The sequence below is a fragment of the Salmo trutta genome, chromosome 9 (genome assembly GCF_901001165.1).
Source record: "Salmo trutta chromosome 9, fSalTru1.1, whole genome shotgun sequence".
NCBI classification, from domain to species: Eukaryota; Metazoa; Chordata; class Actinopteri; order Salmoniformes; family Salmonidae; genus Salmo; species Salmo trutta.
This window is the reverse complement of record NC_042965.1, coordinates 1,284,948-1,301,150: the sequence shown is the minus strand read 5'-3', so window position 1 is coordinate 1,301,150 and position 16,203 is coordinate 1,284,948. Positions and strand designations below refer to the sequence as shown.

The following is a 16,203-nucleotide window of genomic DNA, read 5'->3' as shown; positions in this document are numbered from 1 at the left end:
TGTGTCCATTAAAATAACATCAAATTGATCAGAAATACAGTGTAGACATTGTTAATGTTGTAAATGACTATTGTAGCTGGAAACGGCGTACAGAGGCCCATTATCAGCAACCATCACTCCTGTGTTCCAATGTCACATTGTGTTAGCTAATCCAAGTTTATCATTTTAAAAGGCTAATTGATCATTAGAAAACCCTTTTGCAATTATGTTAGGACAGCTGAAAACTGTTGTGCTCATTAAAGAAGCAATACAACTGGGCTTCTTTAGACTTGTTGAGTATCTGGAGCGTCAGCATTTGTGGGTTTGATTACAGGCTTAAAATGGCCAGAAACAAATAACTTTCTTCTGAAACTCATCAGTCTATTCTTGTTCTGAGAAATGACGGCTATTCCATGCAAGAAATTGCCAAGAAACTGAAGATCTCGTACAACGCTGTGTACTACTCCCTTCACAGAACAGCACAAACTGGCTCTAACCAGAATAGAAAGAGGAGTGGGAGGCCCCAGAGCACAACTGAGCAAGAGGACAAGTACATTAGAGTGTCTAGTTTGAGAAACAGACGCCTCACAAGTCCTCAACTGGCAGCTTCATTAAATAGTACCCGCAAAACATCAGTCTCAATGTCAACAGTGAAGAGGCGACTCCGGGATGCTGGCCTTCTAGGCAGAGTTCCTCTGTCCAGTGTCTGTGTTCTTTTGCCCATCTTAATCTCATCTTTTTATTGGCCAGTCTGAGCTATGTCTTTTTCTTTGCAACACTGTCTAGAAGGACAGCATCCCGGAGTCGCCTCTTCACTGTTGACATTGAGACTGATGCTGATAATGGGCCTCTGTACTCCTATGTAGATATTCCATAAATAATCTGCCGTTTCCAGCTACAATAGTAATTTACAACATTAACAATGTCTACACTGTGTTTTTGATAAATTTGATGTTATTTTAACGGACAAAAAATTTGCTTTTCTTTAAAAAACAAGGACATTTCTAAGTGACCCCAAACTTTTGAACGGTTGTGTATGTCATGCTGTAACGTAATCTAGTGATGTCATTAGGGCTCCCGAGTGGCGTAGAGGTCTAAGGCACTGCATCTCATTGCTAGATGCGTCACTACAGACCCTGGTTTGATTCCAGGCTGTGTCATAACCGGCAGTGATTAGGAGTCCCATAGGGCGGTGCACAATTGGCTCAGCATCGTCCGGGTTAGGGTTTGGCCGGGGTAGGCCATCATTGTAAATAAGAATTTGTTCTTAACTGACTTGCCTAGTTAAATAAAATAAAAGTGATAATCTAATATCTACTAGATGTATTACTATTTATGAAAAGATCAATCTGATTTTTCTACAGTGGCATAGTGAGAATCCCAATGTACACTGAGACACACAACACACAGACACAAAGCCAAAACACACACGTGAGCACACATACGCACACCGAGCCTGTGACACCTCATCCCAGCCTGAGCTGTGGGTTCGCCTTGAGCCATCCAGTCACTCAATCAGTCAGGCAGTAGAGGCCCCAGCCCCAGGCCAGTGTGACTGTGTGACTGCCTCCCTGCCTGTGTGCTTGGCTGCTCCCTCACCTGGGGTGGTAACATGTTTCCAGGGTTGTAACAGGATATCCTAGTGTGACCTCACACTCAGTCTCACAATCTGGTTACCTGGCAACCAGTCTCACACTTCGCCTTTGAACTTGTTCCAGTCAAACTAAGTTTGTGTTGTGAATGTGCCGATTCTTTGAGACTGTTGAAGTGTCTGCTTTTGTCTGCATTATTAGAATGTACATTCTCCTGTTTTTGGAGAATTCATGTATGTGTTTTGAGAGTGTGTGTAGTATGTGTTATTGTAGTTTATGTAGTATGTGTTATTGTAGTATGTGTTATTGTAGTTTATGTAGTATGTGTTATTGTAGTTTATGTAGTATATGTTTTTAAGGGGGGATTTGTAGTATGTGTTATTATAGTTTATGTAGTATGTGTTATGAGTGTTTATGAAAGTGTATGTATTAGTTGTGAATGACTGTGTTTGTATGTGCAGGGATGAGGCGATGATGAGAGAGTTCTCTGATGAGAGGGAGAACCTGGAGCGACAGATAGAGATCCTACAGTAAGTCTGGCCAATCATAGTGCTTGTCTGACACATAAACAGGAACGCTGACAAATGTTCACCTGACCCACAAACAGGAATACTTCAAGACTCACAACTTGATGTTACACCGAGTTGCCTGTAAACTGAGGAACATGAAGTTGTAAGCCTTGGGAGTTTTGTGAGTCTTAAGGAGTTTCTGTTTTTGAAAACCTCAAAAGTCATTTTCCTGAGAAGACCTGCCAACGGCTCTTTTGATCACCTCTTCCCGTTCTTATCCTCTTCTCTCTCCTCTGTTTCTCTCCCTCTCCCCTCTCTCCTCCTCTGTTTCTCTCCCTCTCCCCTCTCTCCCTCCTCTGTTCCCCTCTATAGAACAGCCAACAGGAAGCTCCATGACAGTAACGACGGGCTGCGCAGTTCCCTGGAGAACACCCTCAGCAAGAGCATTAAGGTGAGGTAGACAATCACATAGCCATGGTAACACCAGCACGCTCTCTCTCTTGCTCTCTCCCTGCCTCTTATCTTTGTTCTTCTGTCCCTCTTTCAATCACCTCCCTATCCCACACCCCTTTTATCCTCCTCTTCCCATCACTCCCTCTCTCTCTTCCTCTCTGATCTCTCTGCTTTTAACGTCAGGGTTGAATCTATAATGCCAGTCCTAAGGGCTTGTCTGTTGGAGGAATCAACTGAACCATGTTTGAGGCAATGACAGACAACAACAAAAACAACAGCATATTTCAGTCTTGACCCCTAACTCACTCTCCTCATAACTTCCACTCTGTCTCACATAACAATAATTCCTATACTCACACATAGGGTTCAGTACATACAGCTCAGTGCACACACATACACAGTGACCCAGACAGTTGTGACAGTGATGTTGTGGTTGTGTTTCAGCGTGGTAGCAGTGCTTCCCCAGCCAGCACCATTAGCAGGAGGAGCAAGAGTATCTGTTACTCATCTCCATACCGCGACAGGTAACATTTACATTTTAGTCATTTAGCAGATGCTCTTATCCAGAGCGACTTACAGTAGTGAGTGCATACATTTCATAAAAAAAATTCCGTACTGGTCCCCTGTGGGAATTAAACCCACAACCCTGGCATTGCAAACACCATGCTCTACCAACTGAGCCACACAGGCTGGACTAGCAACAGCCTGCTGGTGTGTTTGTGCAGACAGAATCCAGTACATACACTCTAATACAGGTACACACTGCACACGTACATGTGTATGCTCAAACTCAAGTTTATGTACAATTATTCTCAGGTGGAAGATTAGCACTGGACATGTGCGTGTTTGAATTGTATACGCATAGCCATCCATACTGGACACAAAACAGCACAGTCTATGTCTAGCTTGGTTGTTGGAGCTAGCTTAGTGGGACAGTGGTTCCTCCTGTAAAAGTTGCGTCATACTGCAGCACAACTTGCGGGCTGCTGCAGAATTCTCTGGCACGTTATTTAATTGTCAGCCATTTTCTCTGTTAACGCAAGTCAGTGCTAGTTTGACCACCAGAGGGCATCTTTGAGAAGCATTTGATAGTCTTCCATATTGGCATTACCAGAGAATTTAAAACCTTTTTTGTAATAACATAGCATATGGGATTGATTTTAAGAAATTTGGCTTAATTCATTTGATTAATATTATGGTGTTTCTATTCTGAGAAAAACAGAACCCTCAGGGTTTCTGTTAGGATGGCGCTGTACAACGTGACGGTCGGGAGTAAATCAGTGATATTTAAATCAGTGATATTTATTCCGATAGTAATTCGTTATGGATCCATAACAAAATAAAAATCTGCATTTTGAAAGAGTATTTTATCATTATTTTATTAACGATAGCATAAAGATGCTGATGAAGAAATACAGTACTGTACAGTATATGCGTTTACATTTGGATAATAAAGCATTTAAATCATTTTGAAGATATAAGCCACCTGCATTTGTTTATTAGGCTACTGTGCAGTCTGACAAGTAAACATAGCCTACAATACATACTGAAGTAAACATTGTAAAGTGCCTAATTCCTTACATAAGTGAGAGCAGGCCATGTCCAGACTTTCTCGGTGACCTCAAGTACTCATAAACTCTGTCTTTAATGCTTTTTCGGGTTGCATCAGTCATGGACAGAAACTTCTGAGACACAGTATTAATGATGAACACCCGTAGCTTCACTGGTAAGCCACAATTGTCTCGGGATCCATCCCAGTTTGTATTCTGTGCCCACTCGTGGTATCTCTCTTCGGTTACACATCCTTGGAATAGCAGAACAGCATAACGGTTCGGCCTTCCCTTGCTGTGCCTGGTGAGCAGTTGGTCAGGTTCTGTTGTCAGAAGAGGAATGGAAATGTCAGGGTGAATCGACGACCTAACGAATCCGCCACGTATGCTGACTCTGCCTGTCGGAGGTGGAGTTCCAGAGCTCACAGGTGTGCCTGGCATGAATTGTGACTCCATCTCGTTCCTCGTCTTTTTCTACGCGTCATTCTCCACCTGACTCTCCGCCAATGCCGCCTGACTCTCCACAAATGCCGCTCATTTCAGCAAGGTTTTATCTGTGGTCGTGGAGCTGGGTGGAAGTGTCACTAAAATGTAGTTTAAATAAACATCCGCATTTGAATGTCTTTTTTCTCTTTATTTTATTAACCAAAGCATAAAGATGTTGATGAAGAAATACTGTACTGCTGTTTTGAGTTAGAAATGTAACACTTTAGAGTACTTAAGCATCGAATTCATTGCAAGTTGAGGGATTTTCACAACAGTAGCCAGGCTATAAAAAGTATATTGTCCTGCTAATAGGAAACATTTGCATGATGGGCTACACCTGCTACAGTGCTACAGTACACTTGTGAAAAACAAGTGTTAGAAAACCTGTTTTCAAAATGCCTCCAGTTGTCCATCATTACTGTAAATAAAAACACAGCATCTTGTTTACATTCTTTATTGTAACCACTATGTCACAATGTCACTGGACAGGGATTTACAAATGTGCGCTTTTCATTATTAGTTACTTTGTTTTAGTTCGAACGTGCAGACTTTTTTTCTTTAAATGATTGTTTCATGTAGGATGCTACATTTTTGACCAGTTACCACTGGTCAAAAATTGTAAGTAGGCCTAATAAAAAAATCCTACTTCTATTAGTCTGTTAAGCCTCATAGCCTACCTCAGCCAGTTAAGTTATTTTATATTGGTCTAGGCTCCGAAGAAATAGACTCCAATTAATTAATGTTGTTTGTAAAGTCAAATTAAAATGAAGATTATTGTTGAAATGAATTGCTCAACTGCTGTAGGTTTTCTCCATCTGTTGGTGTGCAACACTTGCATAACAAGTTAGCTATATTGTCAGCAGAAGCCACTGTTCACATCCTATTGATTGCGCTGCAGTTGCCGCCAGTAGTTTTTTAAATTGAACCTTTGTTTAACTAGGCAAGTCAGGTAAAAACAAATTCTTATTTACAATCACGGCCTACACCGGATGACGCTGGGCCAATTGTGCGCCACCCTATGGCACTCCCAATCACGGTCGGATGTGATACAGCCTGTATTCGAACCAGGGACTGTAGTAATGCCTCTTGCAATGTGCCACTCGGGAGCCATGAACCATGACCAATATATATAACCGTGTGTAGGTACAGTTGAAGTCGGAAGTTTACATTCACCTTAGCCAAATACGTTTAAACTCAGTTTTTCACAATTCCTGACATTAAATCCTAGTAAAAATTCCCTGTCTTAGGTCAGTTAGGATCACCACTTTATTTTAAGAATGTGAAATGTCAGAATAATAGTAGAGAGAATGATTTATTTCAGCTTTTATTTCTTTCATCACATTCCCAGTGGGTCAGAAGTTTACATACACTCAATTAGTAGTATTTGGTAGCATTGCCTTTAAATAGTTTAACTTGGGTCAAACGTTTCGGGTAGCCTTCCATAAGCTTCCCACAATAAGTTGGGTGAATTTTGGCCCATTCCGCCTGACAGAGCTGGAAGACCCATTTGCGAGCAAGCTTTAACTTCCTGACTGATGTCTTGAGATGTTGCTTCAATATATCCACGTAATTTTCCTTCCTTCTTCGGCTTGCAAGCCTCCCCCTTTTCCTCCAAACATAACGATGGTCATTATAGCCAAGCAGTTCTATTTTTCTTTCATCAGACGAGAGGACATTTCTCCAAAAAGTACGATCTTTGTCCCCATGTGCAGTTGCAAACCGTAGTCTGGCTTTTTTTATGGCGGTTTTGGAGAAGTGGCTTCTTCCTTGCTGAGCGGCCGTTCAGGTTATGTCGATATAGGACTTGTTTTACTGTGGATATAGATACTTTTGTACCTGTTTCCTCCAGCATCTTCACAAGATCCTTTGCTGTTGTTCTGGGATTGATTTGCACTTTTCGCACCAAAGTACGTTCACTCTAGTATACAGAACGCGTCTCCTTCCTGTGCGGTATGACGGCTGCGTGGTCCCATGGTGTTTATACTTGCGTACTATTGTTTGTACAGATGAACGTGGTACCTTCAGGTGTTTGGAAATTGCTCCCAAGGATGAACCAGACTTGTGGAGTTTTTTTTTCTGACGTCTTAGCTGATTTCTTTTGATTTTCCCATGATGTCAAGCAAAGAGGCACTGCGTTTGAAGGTAGGCCTTGAAATACATCCACAGGTACACCTCCAATTGACTCAAATGATGTCAATTATTTGAAGCCTCTAAAGCCATGACATCCTTTTCTGGAATTTTCCAAGCTGTTTAAAGGCACAGTCAACTTAGTGTATGTAAACGTCTGACCCACTGGAATTGTGATTAAGTGGATTAATCTGTCTGTAAACAATTGTTGGAAAAATGACTTGTGTCATGCACAAAGTAGATGTCCTAACCGACTTGCCAAAACTATAGTTTGTTAACAAGAAATTTGTGGAGTCGTTCAAAAATGAGTTTTAATGACTCCAACGTTAGTGTATGTAAACTTCGGACTTCAACTGTAGATACGTGTGTAGGTACATTTGAAGTCGAAAGTTTACATACACTTACCAGCGACGGGTGGCATAATGTCAAATTTGTCATTGGAACCACTCGATATGATTGGTCATATAAAAACCTTGGGACCCAGATGCATAATGAGTGCTCTAACTCCCCCCTTGCGGTGGTCTGGAGCAATGAAGCCGTGATTTTGGGTACCTTTTAAGTCCCGCGGTGTAAGCTCGCAACTTTTAAAGGAGGAACCACTGTAGCGAGGAAAGGTTTCTGTTTCGAGTAGACTGTGTGGATGTTGTGACTGACAGGGATGCCTCTGTCTGTCTATACTGTCCCAGGTTCTACCAGGCGGGTGTGGATGGTGTGGATGCGGACGGAGACCTGCTGGGCCTTTGTGGAGGTGAAGGTGGTAGGAGTTCTCTGTGGTGTCGGCGGCCCAGTCTGGACACCCTAGCCCTGGCTCTGTGTGACCCGGCCATGCAGGGCAAACGCAGCTGCGAGGTAGACAGCCTGCCCGAGAGCTGCCTAGACAGCGGCATGTCCACGCTGCGTGGCTCCAACAACGGATATGACTCTGAGCAGGAGGTGAAAGGGCACGAGGAGGAACAGAGGGGGGCCAGGAACATAGACAGCCTGGCGGGGGACCACTCTGACAACGACGTAAGACACATAAACATACAGTACTACACATATACACACACTACACCATACACACACACATAGACTATGCCATAGTACACACATACATGTACGCACTATATGCACACACACAGACACATGCTTATTACACACACAGACACACAAACACACACACACACTTTACAGTAATGCACAACACACACACACAAAGACATTATACACATCGTCATCCACTTGTACTACGTACACTTATTGTTACTGATAACGCTCATTATGTATTGATGTTAATGCGATAGTGTTAATGTGTCAGGTTGCAGAGATGCGGGATGAGATGGTGTTTGGATCAGACAGTGATTCTGTCCTGGACTGGAAACCTTTGGAGTCAGTCAGCCGGACCAGTTCTGGAGCGTCCACACGCAAAGCCCTCTCTGCCATCACCAATGAGGTACAGGACAGAAGGCAGTGGTGTGAGAAGAGAGGAGAGTGTAAATCCTGGATTGTAGAACTAAATTAAAAGCTCATTTTGGAGCTTTAAACCATTTTAAAAAGAAACAGACACTTGGCGGAATTACTTGGTTAGCAGGCAGACGTAGTAGAAAACACTTGAGTGTAAATGGTTGACTTAGTTCAGGAGAAACTGTTGATTGTTGACTATGCATGACAAGTGCATCATTCCAGTATTATGACATGGTCCGGTACAATACAGTCAAGGTGTGCCTTTAACCTCTTTCACTTTCTTTCTTTCTCTCTCGCTCCCTCTCGCGCTCTCTCTTCCTCTCACGCGCTCTCTTGCTCTCTCTCTGTGTCTCCCTTCCCCCTCTCTCTCTCTCTCTCTCTCTCTCTCTCTCTCTGTGTGTATAGGGTAAAGAGAAGGAGTCAGCTGACCTGGGCTATATGACATCAGAGAAGGCCTACAGGGTGGTGTTGGCGGGCGATGCAGCGGTGGGCAAGTCTAGCTTCCTGCTCCGCCTCTGCAAGAACGAGTTCCGAGGAAACACCAGCGCCACCCTGGGTGGGTGTGTCAGCGCACCTGTGTTAGCTCTCACCTGCTTACAGTGTCATTCTATCCACACATTACTTTTGACTGTAAATGGTGAACAAGGAGTTAGTCTAGTTGGACCGCTCGGGCTCGGTTAAGCACGCTTTCACACTACTCTCCCCAACACAGCTTGGCTTGTTAATTCTCCAGGGCTCTATCCCATGGTGCTGATGTTGTATGCATTCCTGGGACAGATATAGAATATATATTTAGATGGTAATGGGATTGTCTTTTGGAGTAGTGTGTTTGAACATCCTTTTGTGTTGATCCTCAGGGGTGGACTTTCAGATGAAGACTCTAGTAGTGGATGGAGAGCCCACCCTACTACAGTTGTGGGACACAGCAGGCCAGGAGAGGTGTGTGTTTGTGTGTGTATGTGTGTGGACACATTTGACTATATTTGAGTACCAAAAGTCCTCAAGAGAATAGTAAACCAACAAATATTCAGAGAAGTGAGGACATTTTGCCGGTCCTCACTTGTAGAAAGGCTAGTTTAGGGGTTAGGTTTAGTGTTAGGGTAGATTTAGGGTTAGAGTCAGGGTCAGGGGTTAGTGGTCCAGGCCAGGAGAGCTGTGCGTGTGTCTTTGCATGCTTGCGTGTGTGTGTTAGTGAACATGTCTATTTCAGCCTATCTATGTAGTGGTGCTGTGTTAACCTCTATCCCTGTGTGTGTGTGTCCTAGGTTCCGCAGCATAGCGAAGTCCTACTTCAGACGAGCCGACGGGGTCCTCCTGCTGTATGATGTCACCTGTGAAAAGAGCTTTCTCAACGTGAGAGAATGGGTGGACATGATTGAGGTAGTAATAATTTATATAATACATTTTTATATCCAATTGATATGACAATTTTCCAAGATGCTCAAAGCACTTCACATTTTTTATTTTAGGCATGTCAGTTAAAAACAAAATCTTATTTACAATGTCGGTCTACCGGGGAACAGGGATTAACTGCCTTGGTCAGGGGCAGAATGACAGATTTTTACCTCGTCAGCTCGGGGATTCGATCCAGCAACCTTTCGGTTATTGGGCCAACGCTCTGACCACAAGGCTACCTGCCGCCCCACACAGTAAGGTTAAAACTCACCTCATCCACCACCAATGTGTAGCACACATCTGGGTGATGCCACGGGATGTAAACATGTTGGGAGGAGAATGACTGAGAAAGTCGGTTCGGGTGACTTTTAAAATGACATCCTACTCCAAAATGAATGAGTATAAACATTTAAAATATATGGCAAATAGAAATCAAACTGGATGGACATCAGAAGTAGAGGAAGGCCAGGACTAAAAACAAACAAAATATAACTATTGTAAAATAGATTGTGTCTGTAAAATGTGTATACTATGTATAAGCTGGAAGTAGAAGCCTAAGTGTTATTGTTTATTAGTTTACTCCAATTAAGGGGAGGGGTGATAGGGTTTGCGGGGAATAATAAAGGAAGGTACATTTTTAAAAAAAGTGTGTATGTGTATATATGTATGTACATATGTACATATGAGGGTATGTGTATGTATTTATGTATATATATATATATATATATGTATATATAGATATATATATATTTAACCCAAAAATATATGGGGGATTGGAAATGATGCAGACAATTACATTGATGGAAGCAACAATCTATCCGCAATATTAAAGCTGATCCACCCTCTAAAAAAAAATTACATTTAAAATGTAATTTCCACCTACAGAAATGAACCCAATATAACAATAGTCCATATTATCAGGCAGGTGTGCTATTTGGCAATCATTATTATCACCTGGTGTAGCCCACCTGATGCAGCATAGTGGCTATAAATAATTAGGCTGAGGGTTGTCGATGTACCCCATTGGGCTAATCATTAACCAGATCACAAACTCTAAAGTCTAAACATTAGGCTATCTTGTTGTTAATTATAGCAACATCCCACTGGGCAAAAACTGGTTGAAGCAACGTTGTGTCCATGTCATTTCAATAAAAAAAATCGATGACGTTGAATCAACGTGAAAACGTCATTGGATTTGCAAAAAGTCATCAAAGTAAGGGAATTTTTACCTAAATCCAAAGACAAGGAGAAATGTTTTTGATTTCACATTGAATTCATGTTAGTTGACAACTCAACCAAATGTAACTCAAAACTACACGTGCCTGGTGGAATACTGAAGACTTCAATGTCCCCACAAAAGTTTTTCCACAGGCACAACCAAGGATCATATACCTTGAATATAATGTAATCTTTCCCGTTACACCTGACCCGTGTTACACGTAGCCCCGTTCTGCCCTATGCATTCAACTCCATTGGTGCCCGCACGCGCATAAACCATGCAATTTTTTTCACACAGAATGCGACAGGCTGAATGATTGAATAGGTAAACTACTAACTACTGATTTTGCTGTTGCTTAGCTTACTCGTGTTGTTGGCTGTGTAAAATTAAATGTGGACAACAATTTTTCATTCGATAATTCAAATAGGCAGACAATTACATTGATGGAAGCAACAATCTATCCGCAATATTAAAGCTGATCCACCCTCTAAAAAAAACACCCGGCGAGACCCGGCCCAATTTAACCCCTGTGTACGCAAGTGTGTTGGACTGATTCATAGTGGGTGTGTAAAGACTAAAGGGATATGTTTTATCCACTGCTTTGAAACCTTTTCATTGTAGCCTAGTAGATCTTGAATCATTTGACAGTATTTCTAACAGGTGATAAAGCTATACGTGTTATTGCTGTGTTGCATCATTGCAGTGTTGAGTTGTGTGATACGTGTGCATCCCAAATGGCACCCTATAGTGCACCACTTTTGACCAGAGCCATATGGGCCCTGGTCAAAAGTAGTGCACAATAATAGGAATAGGGTGCCATTTGGGACGCAATCAGTTTTGAGTTTTGGATAGCAGTGTTGTTGTGTTTGTTTGTGTTGTTGGCCTGTGTTTTAACCTGCTGTCCATCTGTGTTCAGGACGTGTCCCAGGATGACATTCCCATCATGCTAGTTGGAAATAAGTGTGACCTGAGAGAGCAAGCGCTACAGGACAGTGTCACCTGTGTCCCCACCAGCTTCGGAGAGAAGCTGGCCATGGTGAGACCACTCAACCCCAACGTCTTACTTAAACCTTTACATTAGTTACATTTACATTTGTCATTTAGCAGATTATCTTATCCAGAGGGATTTACAGTCACGTCTAGTTGTACCCTAGAATATAGCCTGGTCAGGTCAATGTATGGAACTTTGGCCTGATTTGAGAGTTGTGTTGCTTGTTTCCTACCAGACGTATAACGCCCTCTTCTGTGAGACTAGTGCTAAAGACGGATCTAATGTCATAGAGGCCGTGCTGCATCTGGCCAGGTAAGAAATAGAGGTCGACCGATTAATCGGAATGGCCGATTAATTAGGGCCGATTTCAAGTTTTCATAACAATCGGTAATCGGTATTTTTGCCAACCGATTTGCCGATTTATTTATTTAATTTATTTTTTTCCATTTTTTTTTTTTTTTTTTTAAATATTTCTTAGCTAGGCAAGTCAGTTAAGAACACCTTATTTTCAATGACGGCCTAGGAACTGTGGGTTAACTGCCTTGTTCAGGGGCAGAACGACAGATTTTTACCTTGTCAGCTTGGGGATTCAATCTTGCTACCTTACGGTTAACTAGTCCAACGCTCTAACCACCTGCTTTACATTGCACTCCACGAGGAGCCTGCCTGTATGCAGTAAGAAGCCAAGGTAAGTTGCTAGCTAGCATTAAACTTATCTTATAAAAAACAATCAATCAATCAATCATAATCACTAGTTAACTACACATGGTTGATGATATTACTAGTTTATCTAGCCTGTCCTGCATTGCATATAATCGATGCGGTGCGCATTCGCGAAAAAGGACTGTCGTTGCTCCAACGTGTACCTGACATCAATGTCTTTCTTAAAATCAATACACAAGTATTTTATTTTTAAACCTGCATATTTAGTTAATATTGCCTGCTAACATGAATTTCTTTTAACTAGGGGAAATGTGTCACCTCTGCAACAGAGTCAGGGTATATGCAACAGTTTGGGCCGCCTGGCTCGTTGCGAACTAATTTGCCAGAATTTTACGTAATTATGACAACATTGAAGGTTGTGCAATGTAACAGGAATATTTAGACTTAGGGATGCCACCCGTTAGATAAAATACGTAACGGTTCCGTATTTCACTGAAAAAAATTAAAGTTTTGTTTTCGAGATGATAGTTTCCGTATTCGAACATATTAATGACCTAAGGCTCGTATTTCTGTGTGTTTATCATATTATAATTAAGTCTATGATTTGATATTTGATAGAGCAGTCTGACGGAGCGGTGGTAGGCACCAGCAGGCTCGTAAGCATTCATTCAAACAGCACTTTCGTGCGTTTTGCCAGCAGCTCTTCGCAATTCTTCAAGCATTGCGCTGTTTATTACTTCAAGCCTATCAACTCCCAAGATTAGGCTGGTGTAACCGATGTGAAATGGCTAGCTAATTAGCTAATAGCGTTTCAAACATCACTCGCTCTGAGTCTTGGAGTAGTTGTTCCCCTTGCTCTGCATGGGTAACGCTGCTTCGAGGGTGGCTGTTGTCGATGTGTTCCTGGTTTGAGCCCAGGTAGGAGCGAGGAGAGGAACGGAAGCGATACTGTTACACTGGCAATACTAAAGTGCCTATAAGAACATCCAATAGTCAAAGGTATATGAAATACAAATCGTATTGAGAGAAATAGTCCTATAATTCCTATAATAACTACAACCTAAAACTTCTTACCTGGGAATATTGAAGACTCATGTTAAAAGGAACCACCAGCTTTCATATGTTCTCATGTTCTGAGCAAGGAATTTAAGCGTTAGCTTTTTTACATGGCACATATTGCAGATTTACTTTCTCTTCCAACACTTTGTTTTTGCATTATTTAAACCATATTGAACATGTTTCATTATTTATTTGAGGCTAAATTGATAGTATTTATGTATTATATTAAGTTAAAATAAGTGTTCATTCAGTATTGTTGTAATTGTCATTATTACAAATGAATAAAAAATTGTCCGATTAATCGGCAGCAGTTTTTTTGGCCCTCCAATAATCGGTTTCGGTATCGGCGTTGAAAAATCATAATCGGTCGACCTCTAGTAAGAAATACCGGATCCTAGACATCTCTGTTTTCTCTCTCTGCTAAGTGATCTTTACCTGTAAATGTGTATCCAACTCTGACTGTTGGATACTTTTTCATATTTTTTTACAGGTCCAAAATGTAGAACAACATGTAAAGTTTTGCTGGCCTCTAGTGTGCAAGAGTGTTCTGTACTCTAATTAAGCAATAAGGCACGGGGGGTGTGGTATATGGCCAGTATACCACGGCTAAGGGCTGTTCTTACGTATGACGCATCGGAGTGCCTGGACACAGCCCTTAGCCGTGGTATATTGGCCATATACCACAAACCCCCGAGGTGCCTTATTGATATTATAAACTGGTTACCAATGTAATTAGAGCATTAAAATCTATGTTTTGTCATACCCATGGTATAACGGTCTGATATACCACAGCTGTCAACCAATCAGCATTCAGGGCTCGAACCACCCAGTTTATTATGCCCATAAGAAATAAGCACCTCGGGGGTTTGTGGGTTCCGAGTTGCGTCGTGCCTAACAACAGCCTTTAGCCATGGTATATTGGCCATATACCACACCTCTCAGACCTTATTGCTTAATTATACTAATGCCAATACAGTGGAGGTATGCCTTTAACTCTCTCTATTCTTCTTCTCTTTTGTTCTCGTTCTCCTCCTCCTCCCCCCTCCCCCCATTAGAGAGGTGACCAAGCAGGTTCATAGGGATGAGAACCAGGAGTCTGTGACTAACCTATACAGAAGTCCCAACAAGAAGATGCCCACTGTCACCTGCTGCACAGGATAAGAAACCACACAGGAACACTACTAGAGTAACCAAAACTCAGCACCACAGCAACAGAACACCACAATACTAGAACACTGTCAGCAAAGACAGAACAAGAGAAAAATGAGACTTCAGAAGAACAGAACACAGGAGAATCCAGTCAGAACACTTGAGTACCATAGCACTAGAATATCAGAACTGCTGATTTTCTCATATGAGATCAACTGTGCTTGTTTTAAGCTGTGTGTGCATGCGAGCACGATTATGCAATTATATGTTTGTATGAGTACATGTGTGCTTGTGTAATGCATGTGTATTTTGCTTTACTATTGAGTCCTTTGACCTCATTCACATCATGGTTAATAGTGAAGTCTAATCTCCTATGCTGTTGATTGTCTTCTTATGAAGCCTCTGTGTCGAAGCCATGGTCATTTGTATTTCAGATAGCTATTGTATATATCAATGTACAGGTAGTGTCTGAAAGTACCATGTACTGGCAAATGATATTCTCAACAAGTCACTAGAAAGCTTGGGATAGCAGCAATTTACATTTTTAAGTTAACTATGACATATGTGATGAGGAGAGACAAATGCACGTGATAGGTGGCGAACAGGAGGGTGGGGAAATGTTATTTTTACAATGGAAGAATTATCTTATTAGCAAGCTTTTTATTGCTAAGGGATAAGGCGGAGGGAGGAGCTACAGTTTAGTAGACATAAAAATTGAATTTCATTCTAGTTCTGTGATAGTAGACACAGTAGTGTCAAACATCCTCCATGTACAACATTTGTGATAAAGAGTAACAACTGCATGTCAAGGAAGGAGTGTCATGATTGTCAGTTGAATTCTGATTGTAGGAGCCTAGAGCAACATCTGGAGAGAATGATGTGATTGGATGACCGTGGGAGGAGCAAAATGTCAAATGTATGAATGTGGTGTGTGCTTGTAGGCACGTTTTATTTCTATGTGTTTATTGTAAAATATTGTTATTAATATATTATGTAATGTTAGACTTGCCATTTGGACCTCTCCTGGGTCACTAATGATGTCACTGTGAGCCTACACCTGTCTGTCTGAGCCCTCTGTGTGGTCATACTCAAAGCGCTTTACTATTAAACTGTAGCATGAACAAAACCCAATGTGATATGACTTCCCTTATCCAGGCAGAGTCTGAACATAATATTTCATGCTGAATATATATATATTTCATATTGAGGGCATGGAATATAAAATAAGTTATAATATAATTTATCTGGAGAGTAATCTGCTAATACCAAGGCAAATAGCAGCCATGTACCCTACTCTCTTGCTCAGTCGCACACACGCATACACAAATACACACCACAAATGTCCACAGAGAGTCACTGACTGGGGAAAAGAAATTCAACAATCAGATAACTTCTTAAATTTGATTTGTTAGGACACCCGTGTCACCCATGTTCCCTGAGCATTTTTACGAGGAGCTGCAGCATGTGCCAGCATTTATTCAGGCCATTTGTGTCTGGAAGTCCGGCACAGAGGCCAGCCTCACCTCCCATTAGTTTACATTTTCATGAGTATGATGAGGCGAGCCTAGTCATCTGTCAAACAACATGT

At 41.7% G+C, this 16,203-nt stretch overlaps 1 protein-coding gene across 1 annotated transcript in view; it reads left to right on the top strand.

Moving 5' to 3' along the window:
• LOC115199714 (ras and EF-hand domain-containing protein homolog) overlaps positions 1-15,741 on the top strand; it is a 32,979-nt gene extending 17,238 nt beyond the window's left edge. The window contains exons 7-17 of the mRNA XM_029762060.1: positions 2,033-2,101; positions 2,453-2,531; positions 2,978-3,057; positions 7,383-7,704; positions 7,994-8,128; positions 8,545-8,695; positions 8,997-9,078; positions 9,405-9,519; positions 11,670-11,789; positions 11,980-12,056; positions 14,522-15,741. Of these exons, the coding sequence (XP_029617920.1) occupies positions 2,033-2,101; positions 2,453-2,531; positions 2,978-3,057; positions 7,383-7,704; positions 7,994-8,128; positions 8,545-8,695; positions 8,997-9,078; positions 9,405-9,519; positions 11,670-11,789; positions 11,980-12,056; positions 14,522-14,627 (1,336 nt within the window). The 3' untranslated portion in view covers positions 14,628-15,741. The remainder of the gene's footprint in view (positions 1-2,032; positions 2,102-2,452; positions 2,532-2,977; positions 3,058-7,382; positions 7,705-7,993; positions 8,129-8,544; positions 8,696-8,996; positions 9,079-9,404; positions 9,520-11,669; positions 11,790-11,979; positions 12,057-14,521) is intronic.
• The last annotated feature ends 462 nt before the right edge of the window (positions 15,742-16,203 follow it).